We start from the raw sequence: 24,154 nt of genomic DNA on the forward strand, positions 1-24,154 counted from the left end.
TGAAACTGGCCGATATGGAGTAAGTTCAGGGTCAGCTAGCTCCAGGTCAGTCTCCCTAGGGCTGGGACAAAAGCATGTCCCCATTATTTCTATGGGTGCCACTTCAGAGTATCAATGATATTCTGTGAGTAATGCATCAAAGAGCAAGTGAGCAGGGTTCTCATAGACTTGAATATAATCTCAAGACAACGTACGTCTGATAAAAGTATCAGTGGAGCCTTCTTGAGATGTAGAGCATATAAAACAAAATGGGCAAATATTTTTGACAGAAATACATAATCCTTAAAAAGGTCAGTTATCTACATACCGTGATTGATGAAGGAAGCAGGGCCCAGCCAGAGTTGAGCACATTTTTTCCGGGTAGAGTACATCACACTGAAGTCATTCTCCCCTGGGCGTAGGAGGGATTCCTCCTTCTCAGAAAGTTCTGCCAAGCAGCCAACTAGCAACTCAATCTTATCATTCTCCTTCCTGTGAAATAAGAAGTAGACTGCTGATTAAACTGCAGTGGGCAGGAAAGCTGCTGAAAATGTTACTGCACAAACATTGTGCTGTTTGGGAATGGCATTATTCAGTGTGAAAACTAGCCTCACAGACCATTAAGATCCTAAATCCTCTGGGACCCAAAGACTTTGCCAGTAAACTTATCCCACGTAAAGATGTAGCAAGAGCTCTCCAATGGAGTCTTCACCTCAGGCTATCTATTTAAACATCACAGAAACATTCAACATAATCAGGCAGAGTCAACATGGTTTTGTGAAAGAGGAATAATCCAATAGAGTTCTTTCAGGAGGTAACATGCGCTCTAGATAAAGGGAAACCAGAGAATGTGTTAAACTTGGATTTTCAGAAGGCATTTGATAAAGTGCCACATCGTAGGCTATTGCAGAAAATTAAAGTTCACAGTGTAATGGGTAGCTTATTAACATGGGATATAAGGTTGGCTGGCTTACAGGACATGGAGGTTAGACATAAATGGTCTTTTTCAGGTTGGCAAGATGTAACAAGTGATGTGTCACAGGTATCAGTCCTGGGACCTCAATTGTTTACAAACTCATATAAATGATTTTGATGAAAGGACTGAAGAGACGATTGTGACATTAGCTGATGACATAAGATTGGTAGAAAATTAAGTTGCAAAAAAGGCTACAAAGGGATAAAGATAGGTTAAAGGAGTGAACAAAAATCTGGAGCCTAACGTAGAAAAATGTGAAAGCGTCCATTTTGTCAGGTATCATAAAAAAAGCTAATGATCTCAATGGTGAGAGATTACAGAGCTCTGTATTGCAGAGGAACGTAGATGCCCTAATGCATGAATCACCACAGGTTAGTACACAGGTACACCAAGTAATTAGGAAAGCTGACAGAATTTAATTATTTACCACGGGAGGAAACAAATCCTGTACTAAAGTAGGGACATTATCCTGCAATTATACAGGGAGCTATGAGACCACACCTGAAATCCTGGGCACAATACTGGTCACCTTAATTATAAATATTAATGTGTTAGAAGCAGTTCAGGGGATATTTACAAGACTATTCTTGCAGTGAGCAGGTTGTCTCATGTGACAATGTTGGACAGACCTGACTTGTATGTGCTGGAATTCAGAAGAGTAAAAGACAGCTCAATTGAAACATACAAGATCCTAAGGGATTTTACCAGGGTAGCTGTGGGTGAGGATATTCCTTTTTATGGGAGAATCTAGAACTAGGAGTCACCATTTAAAACCAAGAATCACCTGTTTAAACCAGAGATGTGGTGAGTTTTTCTTCTGAGCTTTGTGTGAAGTTGGAACTCTCTTCCTGAAAAAAAGTTGGAAGCAGAGTTCCTCAACATATTGTACGTAGAGATAGGTAGATGCGTGTTAATCAATGGGTCAAAGATTATTGGGGGTAAGTGAGAATGCAGACTGAAGTTTCTATCAGATCAGCCATGATCTTATCGAATGGCCAAACAGGTGTGTGGGTCTGAATGGTCTCCCCTTATCTCCCCAATAAGGGAGGGAAAGCACCTCACACGCACACATCCACATCCACACCATCCTTTGATGCCTGCTGGAAACTACATTGACGTGGGGATGTCAATGGACAGATGAAAAATTGATAGTGTTTTGGAAGTCAATTCCTATCAAAACTCACATTCTACGGGAAAACATATCCTAGTATAATCCTTCAGTGGACAAGGGAATATAATAATTAGATAATTCTAAGTTTGTGGGAAGGCTAATTTTACACAATCAACATGATAGTCGTGGACTCAGAGATTCTGCAACTAGCTTGAGCATCTCTGCAACAAGTAATTAGGTATAATAAAGCAGCCTAGGGTTAATTTCCTCTTGCACCAAACAAGCATGTTGCGGCTGTACAGGACATTGGTTAGGCCGCTGTTGGAATATTGCGGCAATTCTGGTCTCCTTCCTATCAGAAAGATGTTGCGAAACTTGAAAGGGTTCAGAAAAGATTTACAAGGATGTTGCCAGGGTTGGAGGATCTGACCTACAGGGAGAGGTTGAACAGGCTGGAGCTGTTTTCCCTGGAGCGCGGAGGCTGAGGGGTGACCTTATAGAGGCTCACAAAATTATGAGGGGCATGGATAGGATAAATAGACAAAGTCTTTTCCCTGGGGTTGGGGAGTCCAGAACTAGAGGGCATAGGTTTAGGGTGAGGGGGGAAAAATATAAAAGAGACCTAAGGGGCAACCTTTTCACACAAAGGGTGGTACGTGTATGGAATGAGCTGCCAGAGGATGTGGTGGAGGCTGGTACAATTGCAACATTTAAGAGGCATTTGGATGGGTATATGAATAGGAAGGGTTTGGAGGGATATGGGCCGGTGCTGGCAGGTGGGACTAGATTGGATTTGGATATCTGGTCGGCATGGACTGAAGGGTCTGTTTCCATGCTGTACATCTCTATGACTCTAAGTACCCTTGTTCCCTATTGGAAGCCGCATTGGTGAGGTCCAGCTAAGTGGAATCCAAATCAGCAATCACAAAAAAGTGCCGCTTACAGTCTCAAATTGACCAAAGCATTTTATAACCAATGAAATACTCCTCAGCCAACGTCTGCATCGTTACTAGTTTTGTTTTCCACATTACAAGTTGCTTGAGGAATATTGTCCAGGACACTGGGGAGAATTTCCCATTGTTATTCTTCAAAATAATGCCATGGGGTCACTTACGTACCTGTGAGGGTGTGAGAGGCCTCAGTTTAACCACTCATGTGAATAAAGGTAACTTTGACAGTGCTGCACTCCCTCAGTACTACATTGGGCATGTCAGCGTACATTTTGTACTCAACTCTCTAAACCACATTAATGAAATGTTTTCCAGGGCAGTGCCTATGTCATTGTCATAACCAATTACAAAAGGTGCCACTTAGAATATCCTAAGTAGAGCATGTATTCTGCAAAGTTTAATAAGCTTAATAATGTTGTTTACTACTTGACTGAGCAGCTGTGACCATCCCATTTGTTGTTCTTAATGGCTTACACACAGCTGAGTGATACTGCCTGAAGACTGTACTTTCCAATTGCCCTTCCAGCAACTGTTGAAAACTTCAGCCTCTCACAAAATACAGACAATCTGGTTTTGTTTAATTGTAATTCAATTTTGGATCAGTTACGCATCAAAAAACATTCTCTGCTACATTTTAAACTAGATTAGGGATCATAGACTTTTAAATTTTCAAAATCTTATCCATCAATACATTGAGAATCTGACACAATTGTGTACAATTAGTATTTACATGAGCAAACCTGCTGTAGGTAGAGGGGAGTTTCTGCAGAAATATTTTGTGCTCAAAAGGTTTAAAGACCAACAATGTGAAGTTAGGAACAATTTGTGTTTTTGTACTATTCTGCGCAGCACGGTGGGGCTGGCTCAGTGGTTAGCACTGCTGCCTCACAGCATCAGTGACCTGAGTTCGACTCCAGCTTTGACTGACTGTCTGTGTGGAGTTTGCACATTCTCCCAGTATCTACCTCCGGGTGCTCCAGTTTCCTCCCATAATCCAAAGGTGTACAGGTCAGGTGAATTGGTCATGCTCAGTTGCCCATAGTGTTAGGTGCATTAGTCAGAGGGGAATGGGTCTGGGTGAGTTACTCTTTGGAGGGTTGGTGTGGACCTGTTGGGCTGAAGGGCTACAGTATATTCCCATACTGTAGAGAATCTAATTTAATCTAATCACTGATCAGAAATGCAATTTAGACTGTCCAGATTCCTTTCATGTTACAATCCTTACACCCAACAAACTTCAAAAGAAAGAATTTTTGCTCTGATGGCATCTTTCACATCTTCCACCTTTTTGAAGCTTAGCTATTTCTGTTGCTTTGGCAAGTGAGCACAGCAAGATCTCACAAATAGCAATGAGATAAATGATCAGCACCAACCACTTTGGCTACGTTATTTGAAAGATAAATGTTGTTATCCAGAAGACTGCTCTTCTGAATGCTCCAATTGATCTTCGACACTCACCTGAACAGGCAGATAGGTCATTGTTTTACATCTCATTCAAAAGCACTGCAAGCGTACAGAAGCATCAGTCAAGGCTTTGTGCTCAAGACCAGAGGTGGGGCCAGAACCTGTGAACCGAGACGAGCTGCCACATTTACCCAGTTTGCCAGGGGAATCTTCCAATCAAGTTACAGGTACAAAAAAAGTGTTTTCTCCCACAACACCAGCCTCTCTCCATTTATATATAGCATTAAAGACAAAAATATACATACCACTTCCTTAAGGAGACAATCTTTGCTCCATTGGATTCTGAAGAGTATCGATTACAAGGTAGAATTTCAAAGCCACTTTCAGGTAGGAATATTCGAAGGTAGCGGAATACCTAAATCAAGGACAGTAATGCATGAGTTTAACAATAGAACATGTATTCCAAATAATACCGTGACAGTAGATTTGATGAGTTTATGTATATACACAGCATGTTAACTGGTCATAAAACCAAAGCCAATACCAAAAACAAATTTGAACTTACAATAGGTCAAATTATTATCAATTAACTATAACTAAGTAAAATGCCTGATTTGAAGTGAAATGGATAGTCTCAGACAAGGCTGCTACAACTGGTGTCAGTGTCTCAGCCCAGGGAATGGGATATAGCTGGAAGAAGTGTGAAGAGAAAATCAGAGAGGGTGCTTTATTCCGATCCAGATAGTTTGTTGATATGGAGGAGGATAAAATCAGGATAGGTTGTGATACCAATGGAGTTGCCTGTCAATCTTTACTCTCTGTACTGACTCACAATGAATGGCTATTAAGCTATGGCCTTAGTGAGTTGCTGTATTCCAATATTGTACAGAAAATGAGACAGAGGATTAGAACAAAATCATTTACCAAGAATTTAGAATGGATAGCTCAGTGTTTTCTAATTGCTCCTGCAAACCACAAAGTGCACACTTTGATAAAAGGGGACAGGCCAAGATAAGAAATAGATTCCAAGTCAGATGGTGAAGTACAAAACCTAAAAAACTAATGGTAAAAGGGACACTGTAGTAGAAATGGAATATAGAAAACCTTATCAAAGTAAAACACCGTTTCTGAGACTGATGATGCACCTAGCGACTGGCGAATGCCTCATATGTACTGGCATACATTCCAAGGGCACTTGGGTGTATACGTCACCACAGAAGATGCAGACAGCTACATCAAATGACCACCTCAAATGCCCACAGTTTGGTTTTGTTCAGGCCACCACGGCTGCCCAGGGGCAGACCCATGAGGAAGTCCTCTATCTGCCCACCCCGCCCAGTCTCCACACCACATAGCTAAAGATCATGAGCATGGGGATGACAATCAAACAAAACTTGAGGAATAGCCCCCTTAAACAGTAAATTCAACCTCACACAGCCTAGGTAAACATGGAACCCAGACTCCTCAAGACTGCAGAAATTACAGGCAGCCTTGGAGTCCGTGAAGCAACTTAATCAATGTTTGCATGGGACTGCCACATGCATCAATCTCCACAAAAAAAGCAGAGAGCATCCCACCGGGGCACGACATTAGTGGAATATGAAGAAATGTCTGAAAGGTTAGTGAAGGCGAGCAAGTGCAGAGTGTGCTGCAGCTATCCATACAATAAATTCCTTAGCACATATCAGAATGGCACAAAGGGGATTTCCACAATTCTGGATTAGTGGTGCTGGAAGAGCACTGCAGTTCAGGCAGCATCTGAGGAGCAGTAAAATCGGCTCTAATCGTGGGCGTGAGGTAAGTAACAGAACCCAGGGCCTACATGAAGTTATGTCCAAATGGGGATCAATTCTGTTGGAAAGATACTACATGCATGAGCTGTCTTGACATGAGGACACAGTCCCACAGTTCTTCTTCATATGTGAAGATATCTCACCAATCTACCTATTTACCTCCTAACCTCCCCTATCTGTTTCGCCTTAACATAATGAACATAACATTAACGCAAAGAACACGGTTAAAAATCACACAACACCAGGTTATAGTGCCAATATCACCTGATGAAGGAGCGGCGCTCCGAAAGCTAGTGTGCTTCCAATTAAACCTGTTGGACTATAACCTGGTGTTGTGTGATTTTTAACTTTGTACATCCCAGTCCAATACCAGCATCTCCGAATCATGACAAAGAACACAGGTACGCAGTTCTACCCTAGGTGTACTGCATAGTCCGATAATGAGGCAGAGAAAGCTGTTGAGGTTGTGGCAGGGACTCCACAGTTGGCCTGAACAATCCTGCGTGAGGGAAAAGCAAACAAGAGAATAACAACCCGATAGCCTTCTTGCCTTTCCTATCCTAATCTATCCTGTGCTACTAAACACAGATACAAACGTTGGGTGAAGTTGCAATGGGATGTGGCAGTGATCATCTCAATAACAGTATAGCCTAAGGTAAAAACTGGGCACTCGGGTAAGATGACAAGGTTGCCAATATCCTTACTGCAGGAAAGCCCCAAGGAAAGGGAGAAAATTTAGCATAGATCCACCTGCTCACTCACCTGAGCTTTAAATATTTCTTCTTCGAGAGGAGTTTTGTGCAAGAAATAATGCCAAGCCCAGTCTCCCAATGTCAAGGCCCGATACACTGTCTCCAAATCTCGTGTCTTAAGAAACTTTTGTAGAATGTCCCTGAGGTATTGGTGTCTCCTTACAACAGGTCGGTTGCTGGAATGAAAGATCACCACAGAACCATCCAGAATTAGGCACGATACTTCAACCCCAAGTCAAATAAGAACAAAGGGTTCTCTATAACTCTCCATGACTTAGTAGTCAGCAGTTAAATACACCAAAAGTTGACAAACAAGCCAATCAGGATATAACAGGGTTTCACATTCAACAAAACATATCTAAGGTGCACCATCACAATGGTGACACAGAGCCTGTTGGTAACGGTATAAGCTAATTTAGAGAAGAGAGTCAAGGAGCTAACAAATTACCAAGAAACTGGGAAAGCCCTAGTAAAGAAGCCAGGACATATTCTTAGAGATCGCTGAGATAGGACAAAGTCCTATCTCAAGTCACTACTGGGGGAATGGGTGGTACAGAATATTCAGAAATATTAGTTAATTGGGAGTTACATTACTCTTGACACAAGATGAGGCATTGCTCTGTCTTTGAGAGCTAGTGGGAACAGGCGAAGCAGCTGGACAGTCAAGACCAGCATAATACGGTGGCACAGTGGTTAGCACTGCTGCCTCACAGCGCCAGAAACCCGGGTTCAATTCCCGCCTCAGGCAACTGTTTGTGTGGAGTTTGCACGTTCGCCCCGTGTCTGCATGGGTTTCCTCCGGGTGCTCTGGTTTCCTCCCACAATCCAAAAAAGTGCAGGTTAGGTGAATTGGCCATGGTAAATCGCCCGTAGTGTTAGGTGAAGGGGTAAATGTAAGGTAATAGGTCTGGGCGGGTTGCTCTTTAGAGGGTCAGTGTGGACTTGTTGGGCCGAAGGGCCTGTTTCCACACTAAGTAATCTAATCTAATCTATTCTAACAGGGCGTCACAGTAAAACCACCACAACTGACACCATGACCTTCGAGCAGTTCTTTTCATAAAAACTGAGCTGACAACTTCACTAACAGGTGCTCCAAGCAGTATGTACTTCTTTGCACACAATAACCAGAGGGGGAATGGTGGAACGATGATGAATAAAGCCATGGGCAGGGTACTGTGTGTTGCATACCTCCATACTGAGCTGAAGCAGGCAGAGGAAAGGCTGAGAGAGGCTTTGAGCTGATGAATTTGCTTTAGTTAAAAAAGAAAATTTCAATTCATCCAAATCTTAAATGTTACACTAAGTTGTGTGTTGTGGTTGTGTTGCTAATATCGCAGGCTCAGTGGAATTTTATGGACATGCAGAAGCTTCATGCTTACAGACAGCGTTACCAGGAGTAGCTTCATAAACTATTAGGAATAAAAAAAAACCCCAGAAATTGGTGGAAAAGTTCAGCAGGGCTGGAAGCATCTATGGAGAGAGGTCAGAGTTAATGCTTTGGGGCAGAGTGGTACTTCCTTACAATTGAGGAAGGGTCACTCAGCCCAAAATGTTAATTCTGTTTTCTCTCCACAGATGCTGCCAGACCTGCTGAGCTTTTCCAGCAATTTCTGTTGTTGTTTCTGATTTACAGCATCGGCAGTTTTTTCTTCGGTTTTTAAATCATGGTTCACGGTGGTGTGGCCGAATCAGACAAGACGAATGCAGTGAAGAAGCTGGAGAAAAGCAGAGAAATCAAAAATACAGCGTTTAGGAAATCTCTTAGGAGAAAGGCAGAAAGCAAAGCTGGACAGAATGAAGGGGGCATAGCATGGAGATAAGACCATTCAGGCCTTTGAACCGGTTCTATCCAGTAGCCCATGACTGATCTATATTGTAACTCCAACTCATCCCATTAGTTTCTAATTCTTGGTCTGTTGGAAAGGACAATTCCAAACTTCCAATATCCGCCATGGGAACAAGTGATTTATCAATGGCCTAACTCTAGTTTTAAAGTTAAAAATCACACACCAGGTTATAGTCCTATACCAAATAAACCTGTTGAACTATAACCTGATGTTGTGCGACTTTTAACTTTGTCCACCCCAGTCCAACACCAGCACCTCCACATCTAGTTTTAATGTCAGACCCACTTGTTCGACATTCCTTGCCTCCCCCACCATGATGAAGTAGTTTCGGAGAAATCCTTTAATCATCTTAAACTGCACAAGCAGTTTAAATGGAGGTTTGCATAATAGAACTCAAACAGATTGGTTACAGCCAAAAAAAAAACCAAATGCCTGCATTTCAAATCCTCAGGATATCCCAAAGCACTTAACAGCCAATGAGCCACGGCATGAAGTGTAGTCACTGCTGTAGCATAGAAACTGCAGCTGAAAATGTGCCCCCAGCTAGCCCCACCCACACAGTAATGTGATAATGACTAGATCATCTGTTTTTCCCAATGCTGATTAAAGGGTAAACATTGGTGAGGGCACTAGGGAGAACATCCATGTTCTTCTCTGAAATAATGCCATGAGATATTTTATGTTAATCTGAGAAAGAAATAGGAAACAAAAACCTAAATTTCTGGGAGAAACTCAGGTCTGGCAGCTTTGGTGGTGGGAAAGTGGAGTTAACATTTCGGGTCATCAGAACTCAAGGCAATGGGAGCTCAGCTCAACAGCTCATTTGAATGACAGCCCATCCAATAGCGCAGCATTCCCTCAGTACTTAACCTGGATTCATTAAGCCTGTGGGTGGAACTTTAATACACAACATTTGCTTTGGGACATTATGGAGTCAAAGGAGGCCATTCAGCCTCCTGAATCCATGCCACCACTCCGTAGAGCACTTGCAGCCCATCCAGACTCCACCCACCACCTCATTCTATGCTCATAACCCTGAATGTTTATTTCCCCCCTCCAAGTGCCTATCCAATTCCCTACTGAAATCAATTGTCTCTGCTTCCACCACTCTCGTAGGCAGCGATTTCCAGATTACTATCCGCTGCATAAAAAAGTTCTTCTCATTTCCACCCTTTTGTCCAAAACCTTTGATCTGTGCTATGCTTCAGAGACAACCACACTCACTCAACTATGGCTACATGAGGGAAAGAAAACTGGCATACCTGATATTCATTTTGTGGGTTTGAAAACCCAGATAAGGATCCAAAACCAGGCTTGTTGCAAGATCATCATATTCGCAAAGATCTCTAGCTGTTACACGTATGGATTCCATGGCCTGCAATCACCATACTGTTGTGCACTGCATTTGGAAAGAATACATGTGAATAAAGAACCACACAAAGTCACAATGACATGCTCAAGCCTTCATAGAATCTTAGAATCCCAATCATTTGGAAGCAGGCCAATCAGCCCATTGAGTCCACATCGACCTTCTGAAGAGCATTTATGGGCAGCACGGTGGCACAGTGGTTAGCACTGCTGCCTCACAGCGCCTGAGACCCGGGTTCAATTCCCGCCTCAGGCGACTGACTGTGTGGAGTTTGCACGTTCTCCCCGTGTCTGCGTGGGTTTCCTCCGGGTGCTCCGGTTTCCTCCCACAGTCCAAAGATGTGCAGGGTCAGGTGAATTGGCCATGCTAAATTGCCCATAGTGTTAGGTAAGGGGTAAATGTAGGGGTATGGGTGGGTTTCGCTTCGGCGGGTCGGTGTGGACTTGTTGGGCCGAAGGGCCTGTTTCCACACTGTAATCTAATCTAATCTAATCCCACCAGGATCCAACCCCTATCCTATCTCAGAAACCCTACATTTACCATTGATAATCCACCTAGACACTATGGGCAATTTAGCATGGCCAATCCATCTAACCTAGATATCTTTGGACTGTGGGAGGAAATTGGAGCATCTGGAGGAAACTCGGGCAGACCGGAGGACAATGTGCAAACTTCACACAGTTGCCCAAAGTGGAACCAAACCCAGGTCCTTGGAGCTGTGAGGCAGCAGTACTAACCACTGAGCCACCGTGCTGCTTTTAAAATTAGGGTTGGGATTCAAACCAGATCCCTGAAGCTCTTCTCTCTTTCATCAGGCCCAGAAACTCAAAAACAAAAAGCTTCAAAGTTTTACTCTGTTCTTAAAACAAACTAATGCTTTGTCACATAATACAAGTAAACTGCTGTCAGCAATTGATTAGCTGTTAAGGAGGCAGCACTTCTAAGCCCCAGCCCCAGATTCACTTTCATTGTTTGTGGCATTAATGCAGTTTGCAGTGAAGAAAGATAGAAGACTTTAAAGAGTACCTCGGGTAAAGAGTTGTGGTTTAGACCTTGCAGTTGATTGCCATGAATAGATAAATAGATCAATAATTTATGAAAAATAATGACAGCAGGTGCTCAAACTGTGACAATGAGACAAATAAAGCAAGTCATCATTATTCATAACAGTTGTAGAAAATTATCAAAGTAAAAATGAACTCCATAATAATAAAAGGATTTATCAATTATGAACATTTAGAAATACATATAGTGCCTTGCAAAATGCAGCTCACTTTATTTTACAGAATGAAATTGAAAGGTCCACTGCACACTGCATTTGAAATTAAAGGCTGATTATATGGTGTCAGGCTGAGTTCATTAAATTCTCATTCATTTTCATAATATTTATAAGTTTTATAAAATATGAAATTGGGTTGCTTTGTAGCCTGTTCATTCTGGAGCCTTTCCTTCATTTGAGCAAAAGTGAGGAGTGCAGATGCTGGAAATCAGAGTCTAGATAAGAGTGGTGCTGGAAAAGCACAGCCGGTCAGGCAGCATCCGAGAAACAGAAAAATCGACGTTTCGGGCAAAAGCCCTTCATCAGGAATGGAGCATCTTTCCTTCATTTGCCCCATCCTGAATGTTTATGAAGCAGGACAGGATCAGATGTTTTTAAACAACCTGCGCAGACATGTTATGACACATATTTAAGACAGGTGAGACTTGAATCTCTGCCGTAGAGGTAGGGACGCTATCACTGTGCCACAAGAGACCTTAAAGCTTACAGAACTTGATGTTCCTAGGCAGTCTCCCATCCAATGCAAACCAGGCTTGGAGGACAAGATTAAGCTTACTTGTGATGGCCTCAGTGGTCAAATAGCCCACTAAAATTCACAAGGTTGAGACTCACAACAATCAATAAGGCAACATTTTACTTCTGAGTCCAATCTTTTCAAGCATCTCACAGGTCAGCAGGGCACTAGCTTACTTGTCTAAAGTACAAGTAGAATACCCCAAATCTGACAATTATGAAATCCAGTCCATGCCAGATTTCAGATCTAGCTGGGTTGGTAAATTCGACCAAAGAAGAAAATAACAAGCATATTTCACAAAACAAAATTAAAATGTGTTTTGGCTCACTATTGATCGGGCAAGATTATTTAAAAACGTAAATTTGAGCATGTTTCGCTCTGTCCCTTGAAGAAACAAACAAGAAAACTAAATATTTCTGCTGACAGCTACATTTTTAAAACATTCCTTCAGACAACATTCATGTAGTTTTTGGACATTAATGCATTTTAAGTTTTGAAATTTACAGATATGGTTGCATACTATTAACTCATTTCATCTCTAACCAGTGTCACAATGGATTTTGTTTCCACAGGACTCTTACACATTTGAAAAATGCATCAACAGAATCAAATTCGGACTAAAGTCTTTGCCTTTCAGAGTCTTACCAATCTGGCCATTCATTATCATTTATTTTCCAACACTCTACATTTGAAACTGCAGTTACCTCTAAACACTGAAAGCATTTCTGGCTCGTTGAATGTACTGCTTAAAGGTAGCAACCTCATTCCTGAAATTTGAACTGGAGATATCAACATTATTCTTCTTGATAATGGCAAGCCTGATCAAATCATCACTCAGTGAACATCGTAAAAACTACAGAACAGACATTTCCACCACTTCTCGCCCTGAGTGGTGGGGGGGGGGGGGGGGTGGCGGAGTGGAGATAGTGAATGAGCTGGAAAGGATCTTGGGAATGGAAGTTAGGGAAGATCCAGCGTCCCTCTTTTTCAGACTACTGAATCTGCCCTCTCTGGGTAAGCATGGGAAGAGGTTATTCGATATTCTTACACACTGTGCGAGGAAGAACATTCTAATGAATTGGATATCAGAAAAACCACCAGGTCTCGCAGGGTGGCACAGACTTGTGATGGAGCACGTCCCTCAAGATTATCTGATGAGTACGGTGCACCATGGAACAGAGCAATTTTATAAGACATGGCAGCCCTTTCTAAATTACATAGACATGGATCTGTCAGCAATACTGATTAGGACCTTTATATAGCCACGAGGGCTGTACATGGTGATCTCGGGACCCCGGGGAGGGGGCAGAGGGAGCCTAGTAAATACAAGTATAATAGCTGTTGCTCCCATGGACAGCAGCCTTGATGGGGGTGCGGTGAGTGGAGTAATGTAGTGTAATTTAATTTGAGTGGATTGTAATTTAATTTAATGTTATTTTATTTAATTTGAGTTTAAGCTAAATTGGTTTAAGTAAATATGGGACAACTTTTTCTTGAAGAATAGTAGGCAGTTTATTGTCAACGTTACTGTAGTACAATATAATAGCTCGATAGTATTTCTACTTTTCCGTACTTTTATATCTCTTTGGGTTTCTTTTTGTAAAAAAGTGAATTTTTTTTTAATATATGAAAAAAAGAAATGATTAAGGAATTGGAATTGATAAAGTCACTTCATATGAGTTGCTATTTCATGTACTCATGGGAAAAGTTACTTGAGGTTTAACTAATGTTAATTTACAGTAAAAAAAACTAATAGGAAAACCAACAGTCTGGGTGGCTTTTGAGCGCAAAAAGAAGTTATACTGGGAAGAAATAAATTGAACATTAGTAAAACTCTGTCAGCTATAACCTAGCAAGTTACTTTTGGGAAATTGATCTGGTCAGGGGAGGAACCAGCGTGACATCTTGAGTAACTTTCCTGCATTCATTGCTGAGAAAAGTTTAAAGAAATTAAATACTAACTCCCAGGAATAAAGTATGCTATCAAGTCCTTACCAGGTGGTAGGCCTCGTCAAGAGGCTGCCTTCTTCAGTCAGAAGATGGACCAGGCAAAATGGAACTCGATGAAGGGAAGGGTCCTCTAAAACTGCAGCATGATGTAGCCATCCCTAGCTACAGAGATCAATACACACAATATGCCAACCGTTCATTTGTCATAGATTCAGAATCTTAGAGATGTACAGCATGGACACAGACCCTTCAGTCCAACTCATCCATGCCATCCTAAATTAACCTTGTCCCATTTGCCAGCATTTGGCCCATAATCACTCTAAACCCTTTCTATTCCAATACCCATCTAGATGCCTTTTAAATGTTGAAACTAGCCTCCACCAATTCCTCTGGCAGCTCATTCCATACACCTTCTGTGTGAAAATGTTGCCCCTCAGGTCCCTTTTAAAATTTTCCCATCTCATGTTAAACCTATGCCCTCTAGTTCTGGACTCTCCTCTGGTTTCAGGCTTCCAATGATCACAGGTCATCTTCCTTTTCTGACTATTTAGTAAAAGCATCACATCAACCACTGGTTCTTAATAAACTACTTACAAATAGCTGACTGTCTATCTTAGATACCTGTGACTCCTGAACCCAAAAACATATCTGATAGCTTGGGAAGGATGCACAGAAGCCAATATTCCGATTAGGGAAGCAGTGCAGAAGAGAGAGTGAAGTAACGGCCATGGGGCTTGCTGCAAGGTAGGGCACAGGCAAAGTTCAGGACCAGGGAAAATCTTTGATAATTCAGGGAATGGAAGATTCAAACGAAAAGCTGTCGAGTCTGGAATGAAGAAAGGCGAGAGATATGCCAAGTTAACTATCATCTAATGCAGTTAAACAGTAAAGCCATTCAAACCAACTGACTTATGTTGGTGCTTACAGTCCATAAGAGCCTCTCCCACACTACTTTAGCCTCTGATCATTTCTCCACTATGTAATTAGTTAGTTTTCCTTTAAATGCATGTATAGTTACAAGCCTGAACCACTCCCTGTTCCTTAAGCAGTTCTCAGTTCTAATGGAGAAAGAGGAGGAGTCACCAGTTATGAGGATTTCAGCAGCAGTTGAGGTAAATACAGGCATGACCGTAACAGGGCGAAAGTGAGTACTACAGGTGCTGGAGATCAGAGTCAAGGTTAGAGTGGTGCTGGAAAAGCACAGCGGGTCAGACAGCATCTGAGGAACAGAAAAATCGACGTTTTAGCCAAAAGCCCTTTATCAGGAATGAAGTTAGGAGCCTCAGGGGTGGCATCCTTCCTCCAGGCGTTGGGTGGTAAGGGAGTAGCGATGGAGGAGGCCCAGGACCTGCATGTCCTCAGCAGAGTGGGATGGGGAGTTGAAATGGCCCCGTGGCTGAACATTTCAACTCCCCCTCCCACTCTGCCGAGGACATGCATGTCCTGGGCCTCCTCCACCGCCGCTCCCTTACCACCTGACGACTGGAAGAAGAACGCCTCATGTTCTGCCTCGGGACCCTCCAACCCAAGGGCATCAGCGTAGACTTCACCAGTTTTCTCATTTCCCCTCCACCCCCTTACCCAGTTTCAACCTTCCAGCTCAGCACCATTCTCATGACCTGTCCCATCTGTCAATCTTCCTTCCCACCTATCCGCTCCACCTTCCTCTCTGACTTATCACCTTCCCCCCACCTCCATCCACCTATTGCGCTCCCAGCTACCTTCCCCCCCCCCAAGTTCCATCCCCTCCTATTTATCTCTCCACCCCTGAGCCACCCAGCTTTATTCCTGATGAAGGGCTTTTGCACAAAATGTTGATTTTCCTGCTTCTTGGATGCTGCTTGACCTGCTGTGCTTTTCCAGCACCACTCGAATCACGACTGTAACAGGATCAGACTTTGGCATAGAGCTTCCCGATCAGCTCAATAACTCACTAATGATTATGGTTTCTACCCTCAATCTCCACGCCAAGGAATTTCTCTTCATTGGTGATTGCCATCGTCATCTCAACAGTCTTTCTCTCCAGTGTTCAGTTCCCTTCATCGTTCTTTAATATTTCTCTCTGTATAAACTCACGTATAGTTGCTGGAAATGAAGAACTTCGAGTATTGGAAGAAAAAAGGGAAACATGCCACTGAACCTATTCATCCAGCACTCGTCAGGGTAGAAACAAGAATGCCAAATTTCAAAGAGAGCAGCAAATGAGAAAAGTATGCTGACTGGTTGGTAAGTCAACTCCTTTGAAAATTTAGCACTCTTGCAACTGTCCTGATGAATGCAAGACAAAGCTTTAACAGGATTGCTCTATTACAGCAATATTCAAAGTCATGTGTACTAATGGTCAGACCTTGACCTTGCCATCTCACATGGGTTCTCCACCCACTATGGCCCTCCACTATGACATCTCTACAGCTACCAAAGGCTTTTGCCCGAAACGTCGATTTCGAAGCTCGTTGGATGTTGCCTGAACTGCTGTGCTCTTCCAGCCCCACTAATCCAGAATCCAGCTACCAATCAAAGTCTCATTACTGATGATGCCCTTATTTACATTAAACCAGTAAATGACCTCCTTGGTCTTATCCTTGTTATGTCCCTCAATTCCAGTCTTTGAAGCCCAATGAAAGTAGACTTGAATATTTACAACAGACAATCAGCTCAGCCTTCCAGCCCACTAGCTTTCGGAGCGCGGCTCCTTCACAATGACCTGATGATGGAGCGGCGCTCTGAAAGCTAGTGCTTCCAATTAAACCTGTTGGACTATAACCTGGTGTTGTTTGATTTTTAACTATTTACAGCATAGGAGACCATTTGGCCCATAACTTTTCTGCTGGCATAGAAAGTATCTGGCTTTATCTAATTTTTTAGCCTTTGATTTCATCACCCAATAGGTTTCAAAACTTATGGTGCTTCCCTAAACACTTTTCAAATATTGGTGTTTCTGCCTCTACCAACTTTTCAGGCAGGAAGCACCAAGCCTCACTGTTGTCCAGATTTTTAAAATAATGTAATACGATTCCTCTCTATTCAATCTACCAATTAACTTCATCAACTGCAATTCATTCATCGCGCCCCATGCTCACTGGCCCACACTGGCCAACAGCTAGATTTTTAAATTCTCATCCTTGGTTTTTGCCCTACCCTCCAAAATCCCAGCAGTCCTCCAATTCCAGCATCTTGTGTACCTCAATTTTAATTACTCTGTCACTGTTGGTCATGTCATCCCAGCTGGCTCAACCCTAAACTTTGGAATTCAATCCCTAAACCCCTCAGGTCTATCGTCCTCTTTCAAAAGAGAGCTCTCTAGACAAGCCTTAGGTCATAGCATTGAACAGTTACAGCACAGGAGGCCATTTGGTCAGTGATGTCTATGCTCATTCTCCAGAAGTGTCTCAATCTCCCACCTTTGCTCAAAGTCAAGCAAACCTCTTCTCTTCACATAAGTATCCAATTCTCATTTGGTAGCCTGAACTGAATCTGCCTCCACCACACTCTTAAGCCGTGCATTTGAGACCCTAACTGATGACTGAAGTTGTTCATCATGGTCTCCATTACTTCTGTGGCTTATCACCCTATACTAATACCATCCAGCTTTTGATCCATCTGGCAAAACAGGAACAGTTTCTCCCCACTGCAGACCACTTATAGGATTTTGACATATGTAACACAGGGTCAAATAATGCTCAACAAACGCTCCCACAAAGCACCCAAGGATGATTTTACAAAGTTAAACATTCAACATATATACATATATATTGCTGTGTGTCTTGTTTCACAGATAGAAAATGACCATTCACCTGGGAGAACAGGTATTGGAGCAAGGAATGCCCAGTACTCCTGATATTGTGCTCAATATTCTTTGGGAAGAAAATTATTACAATGAGAAAATCATATTAGCAAAATGAATTACTGCATTAACTCAGGAAAAAACAATCAGTGTAAAAAAGGGTTGGACATTTACAATGTATTTATAAACAAAGAGCAATGGCTTAGGTTTCCGTTTCCAACAGCTGGAATAACTTTTAAAATATCGAAAACATCCCCAACCCCTAAGTTAAAGTTAGGAAAATATTTATCATTTTTTAAAAAATATTTCTGATGTCACAAACTTACCTTTAAACCAACTGAGACAATCCCGAGGTGGCTCCGCGCGCCACCCAAACCTGATGGCGAGCCGGTCCCGCCTCCTGCACAAGTTGATTGGTCGAGTGTCTTCCATCACCTCATCGTTCTGTCCTCCGATTGATCAGCGGCACGTCAAGCAATTCCCACTTCCGGCAGCCAGCAGGTTCGGGTGTACCAGAAGTGTAGGCCGCCCGGAGCCTACCTTGCGTTGCTAAGCGACTTTTTTCTCCAACCCATTCATCAATTTTAAAAAAAAGAAAATAAGTGCAAACAAATTTAACTTCTGCTGCAACTACCAGTTTTTAACCTGACGAATTATGTTCTTTATTTAAAATTAATTATCTATCTTGAGCTCTGGTTACCCAAGGTTTACCTTTCACTATTAACCTGTCTCTCTGAAAGCACTTCCAGCAACCACATTGACTCAGGTTAAGAGCTACAAACTTTTTTTTCCCTGTCGATGACAACGGTCATCATTGAAAGCCCTTGCATTGATGTTCTTCATATAAGATCCTAGGATCGTTATAGCATTGATAATGGCCATTTGGTCCATTGTGCTTGTGCCGGATCTCTTGGAGCTAACCAGTCCCATTTTCCTGTCATTTCTCCACTGACTTGCAAATTTTTATATTTTTGGGTATACAACTCCCTTTCCAAAGCCCTATTCTTAAAAAAAAAATGTTTCATCATAGAATTCCTACAGTGGGGAAAGAAGACATTCAGCCCATCAAGTTTGCACTGACTCTGAACAGCAGCCTACCCTATCCCCACATTTACCATGGCTAACTCACCCAGCCTGCACAGCCCTTGACACTATGAGGCAATTTGTCTAACCTGCTTGCCTTTGGACTTTGGGAAGAAAAAGCAGAGCATCCAGTAGAAACAGGGAGAATGTGAAAACTCCACACAGTCACTCTAGACTGGAATTGAACCAGGAACTCTGCTGCTGTGATACAGCAGTAGTAACCACTGAGCCATTGTGCCATGTTTGTTTGCAGATCAGCTGATATCGATGTCCAATGGCAATGATTTCTGTCTGTCTGTCTGTCTATTTTGACTTTTATCTCCACTTTGAATACCTGTTTCAAATCTCCTCTGAATTTATCGCTTTCCAAGGAGAACAACACCACTTTGCCAATCTATTCATTTTTTAATTCATTTGTAGGATATGGGTGATAAATACTGTCCAAAAAAAGAAGTAACTAAAGTCTTAACATTTCACAAATCTAAAATGTCTACATACAAAAAATTCTTAACTAGCATTTACAATCTATGCTATACCTGCTAATCACTCCTGACTGTGGTGGCTACTCAACCATTTTGCTACAGCTTAATCCTCACTACTGTGGGCATTTTCAAGAGAGAGATAGAGAGTTATTGGTAAGCAAGATGTTGAAAGATTATTGGCAAGAGTGTGGATTTGAGGTTAGAGTCAGTTCAGCCATGAATTTAGAGGTTATTGTTCAGATTGGAGGCCTGTGACCAACTGTGTGCGATAAGGTTCGGTGCTGGATCCACCATTGTTCATTATTTATCTAAACAATTTAGATGACAATATAGGATGGATGGTTAGTAAGTTTGCAAATGACACCAAAAGTGATGATATAGTTGACAGTACAGAAGGTTATCGAAGAATGCAACACCATTTTGAACAACTGGGTCAGTGCGCTGAGGAATGGCAGATGGAGTTGAATTCAGATAAGTGTGAGGCGTTGCATTTTGGCGAGATAAACAATAGACAATAGGTGCAGGAGTAGGCCATTCAGCCCTTCGAGCCTGCACCGCCATTCAATATGATCATGGCTGATCATTCCTAATCAATATCCTGTTCCTGCCTTATCTCCATAACCCTTAATTCCACTATCTTTGAGAGCTCTATCCAACTCTTTCTTAAATGAATCCAGAGACTGGTCCTCCACTGCCCTCTGGGGCAGAGCATTCCACACAGCCACCACTCTCTGGGTGAATAAGTTTCTGGGTGAAGAAACCAGGGCATCATTTACATAGTTAATGGTTGGACCCTGAGAAGTGTTTTTGAATGGAAATCTTACAGAGGTTCATAAAATCATAAGGGGCATATATAAGGTGAATTGCCAAGGTCTTTTCCCCACAGTAGGGAAGTCAAAAACTTGGAGGGCATAAGTTTAAAGTGAGAGGGGAAAGATTTAAAAGGGATCTGAGGGGCAATTTTTTCACACAAAGGGAACAAGCTGCCAGAGGAAGTCATAGAAGGGGGTACAATTACAATATTTAAAAGACATTTGGAGAGATACATGGATAGGTAAGATTTAGAGGGTTATGGGCTAAATGCAGGCAAATGGGACCAGTTAAGTTTAGAAAATCTGGTTGGCATGGAGTGGTTGGGCTGAAGGGACTGTTTCTGTGCTGTATGATTCTATGACTCAATTGTTTGGCAGAGCAGGCTCAAGAAACCCTTTCAGGGACTACTCCTACTCCTGGTTTGTATGTTATTTCAGGAGGTGAAAACACTGACAGATTTAGGGAGGGAATTCCGGAACTTAGGGCTCAGATTTTTGAAAAAGCAGTCGGCAAAATGGAGTAATTAGAACCAAGGTGAGCCAAAAGGCCAGAATTAGAGGGCTGCAAACTTCTCAGAGGATTACAAATATAAAGAAGGGCTTGTGGAGAAATTTGTAAACAAGGTTCAAAGAATTTTAAAATTGAAGTGTTTCCATCTAGGTTTGCAAACACAGGGCGAGTAGTAAGTCTGCGAATAAACTTGAGAATATCAATGCTATCGTCTGACTAGTCGCATGCAATCATAATTTTCAGTTCTTTTACTAAATGTGCAGTTAAGTAAAAGTGAAAACTGCTGAATATAAGAAAGAAAATAGAAAATGATGAAAATACTCAGCACTTAATGATAAAGTTCTAGGGAGTGTTGCTGAACAAAGGCAACTTGGAGTGCAGGTTCATAGCTCCTTGAAAGTGGAGTCACAGGTCGATAGGATAGTGAAAAAGACATTTGGTATGCTTTCCTTTATTGGTCAGAGTATTGAGTACAGGAGTTGGGAAGTCATGTTACGGCTATACAGAACATTGGTTAGGCCACTGTTGGAATATTGCGTGCAGTTCTGGTCTCCTTCCTATCAAAGATGTTGTGAAACTTGAAAGGGTTCAGAAAAGATTTACAAGGATGTTGCTAGGGTTGGAGAATTTGAGCTATGGGGAGAGGATGAATAGGCTGGGGATGTTTTCCCTGGAACATTGGAGGCTGAGGGGTGACCAGATAGAGGTTTATAAAATCATGAGGGGCATGAGGGGATAAATAGACGTCTTTTCTCTGAGGTGGAATCCAGCACTAGAGGGCATAGGTTTAGGGTGAGAGGGGAAAGATATAAAAGAGACCTAAGGGACAATCTTTTCACACAGAGGGTGGTGTGTACGGAATGAGCTGCCAGAGGAGGTTGTGGAGGCTGGTACAATTGCAACATTTAAAAGGCATTTGGATGGCTATATCAATAGAAAGGGTTTGGAGGGATATGGGCCAGGTATTGGCAGGTGGCACTAGATTGGGTTGGGATATCTGGTCAGCATAGACAAGTTGGACCGAAGGGTCTGTTTCTGTGCTGTACATCTTTATGACTCTATGACTCTATGCCAGCTAGAATCTGTGGAAGAGAAACTTTAGCCCTTTGTTTGAGAAACGTCTATCAGGTTTGAAGATTTGCAGTTCTTCAGGACACTGCCTTAAATCTAGCCATCTTTAGCTGCTTCATTAATGACTCTCGCTCCACTATAAGGTCAGAAGTTCACTGATGATTGCATGATATTCCACATCATTTGCAACTCCTGCGATGCTGAAGCTGTCTTGTGTTGGGTAATTATTAAGCTCCAGTCAGAACTAAGGGTATACGAGCTAATTGTTTGTTGCAATCCAAAAGAGAGGTTTTATTCTGAAGCTGTGTAATCTGTAAAAGCTCAAACAAGTTAGAACAAGCCCATGAGTGCTGGTTGAACACTCACCAGTGTCACATAATTTACACCTCAAAGTGAAATGGTCCCAACATAACATACAACAACTATAATACATAACACAACCACAAATTCTTCTACAAGACCTAAACAACATTCAAACTTATGCTAATTAGGGGCAAGTAACATTTGCGCCACAAAATGTCATGTCTAGCAAGAGAAAATCTAACCATCATTTTGACATTCAATGGCATTATCAATATGGAAAGCCCCTCTACCAACATCTTGAGGGTTACTTTGGTCAGAAACTGGACTGAACCAGTCATATGTGGCTGCAAGATCAGGTCAGAGGCTGGGAATTCTGCAGTGAGTAACTCACCACTTGTCTTCTCAAAGCCTGTCCACCATCTATAAGGCATGGTCCAGGAGCGTGATGGAATATTTACCAAGTTACCTGGATAAATGCAGCTCCACCAACACTCAAAAAGCTGGACAACATCCAAGATAAAGTACACCACTTGACCCACCTAAAATCGACAACATTCACTTTCTTCACCAGTGACACACAATGGCAGCAGTAGGTACCATTTACAAGATGCACTGCAATAACTCACCAATGTCCCTTAGACAGCACCTTCCAAACCTATGACTTCAAACAAGTAGAAAGATAAGGGCAGCAGTTACACGGGAACATCACGATCTGCAACTTTCCCTTTAAGCCACTCATCCTCCTGACTTGGAAATATATCATTGTTCCTTCATAATTGCAGAGTCAGGATACTGAAACTTCGTTCCAAGAGCACTGTGGTGCCCCTGCACTACATGGATTGCAGCAATTCAAGAAGGCAGCTCATCACCGCAATCTCGAAGGCATTTAGGATCGACAATAAATGTTGGCCTTGCCAGTGTGCCCACATCTTGTGAAAGAAGAAAAGAAAGAAAATGGTAAGAAAGAATGAAATAGTATGAGAAAACCCAAACGTTTGACATGTGGTGTACAGATAAGATATGGGGTCAGCCATTTTTTAAAAAAGGGCAGCATGGTTAGTACTGCTGCCTCACAATGCCACAGTCCCAGGTTCAATCCCAGCTTTGGGTGACTGTTTGTCTGGAAAGATATGCATGTTAGATGGTTTGGCCATGCTAAATTTCCCATAGTGTCCAGGGATGTGTAGGGCTGGTGGATTAGCCATGAGAAATGCAGAGTTTGGGGAGGGGAGGTATGGGGGTGAGTCTTGGTGGGATGCTCTTTAGAGAGTGGACTTGTTGCGCGGAATGGCCTGTTTCTGCACTATAGGGATTCTATGAAGTATGTAATAAGACGAGGGAAAGGGCTATAATTGATAGACAAGACAATCACAGAGAGAGACACTGTGATGTTTGGAGTGGAGGCTGTCAGGACACTATGTTGAGAGGAGTGTCAGCCTATCTTTATTCATTTTGCATTGTTGGATCCTAGCCTCTTTCATTATCCGATGTTTCTTAAGACCTTCCTATTTCAACTATTGAAATGCTCTGTTTCATGTTTTTTCATGCTTTCAGTTAACCATGTCATCTTATTTTGCAAGCACCTCTCTAATGTTTCTCCTTTCTGATTTTCTCCCCAATTTTTGCTTCGGTCTGAATCTACTTAAATCTGATTCATTTCATATAAATATGAAACAAAGAAAGCCTTGTACTTACTTGCAACCATCAGATTCCTCAAAGTCCTTGATAGCCAAATGAAGTGATTGTGCCGGAATGTTAGGAAAAGTGGTAACCAATTTGCACACAGTAAGCTCCCACAAACAAAATTATGATAATGCCTAATCTGTTAAAATTATGCTGTCCAAGGGATAAATATCAGCCAGGGAGAGAACTCATCTTCTCAAAACATCATGGAATCTTTTACATCCATTTGAGCAGTCAAATGGACCCTTAAATTGACATCTCTTCTGTAAAATGGCATCTGCAGCAACACAACTCATTTCCAGCTTTGTTTTTCTTGTGCTCATACCCTGGTTCAGTTACTAGTCTGTTGTCTCCATGGATGCTGATGCAGTGTCTCCTATATTTGCCATTTTGATTACTGATTCATGTCATCGCCACGCAGAATCCTCGCTTGGAAAGATGTCCTTTGTCAGTGCTGAGTCAAAACCCAGGGTGTCCCTACACCTGCATTGGTTTGTGAAG

The 24,154-nt window shown here is 42.2% G+C and overlaps 1 protein-coding gene across 5 annotated transcripts in view; it reads right to left on the minus strand.

Moving 5' to 3' along the window:
- LOC122542218 (histone-lysine N-methyltransferase KMT5C-like) overlaps nt 1-18,286 on the minus strand; it is a 30,484-nt gene extending 12,198 nt beyond the window's left edge. For all 5 annotated transcript variants that reach the window (XR_006309759.1, XR_006309760.1, XR_006309761.1 and 2 more), the window contains exons 1-5: nt 18,035-18,286; nt 10,075-10,211; nt 6,976-7,141; nt 4,726-4,835; nt 308-471 (exon numbers count right to left, since the gene is read on the minus strand). Coding sequence is in view for 1 of the 5 variants with exons in the window: in XM_043679715.1 (XP_043535650.1) it covers nt 308-471; nt 4,726-4,835; nt 6,976-7,141; nt 10,075-10,184 (550 nt within the window). In the remaining 4 variants the exon portion in view is untranslated. The remainder of the gene's footprint in view (nt 1-307; nt 472-4,725; nt 4,836-6,975; nt 7,142-10,074; nt 10,212-18,034) is intronic.
- Between the last annotated feature and the right edge of the window lie 5,868 nt (nt 18,287-24,154).

This window comes from Chiloscyllium plagiosum, chromosome 39, assembly GCF_004010195.1.
Source record: "Chiloscyllium plagiosum isolate BGI_BamShark_2017 chromosome 39, ASM401019v2, whole genome shotgun sequence".
Taxonomy (NCBI): Eukaryota; Metazoa; Chordata; class Chondrichthyes; order Orectolobiformes; family Hemiscylliidae; genus Chiloscyllium; species Chiloscyllium plagiosum.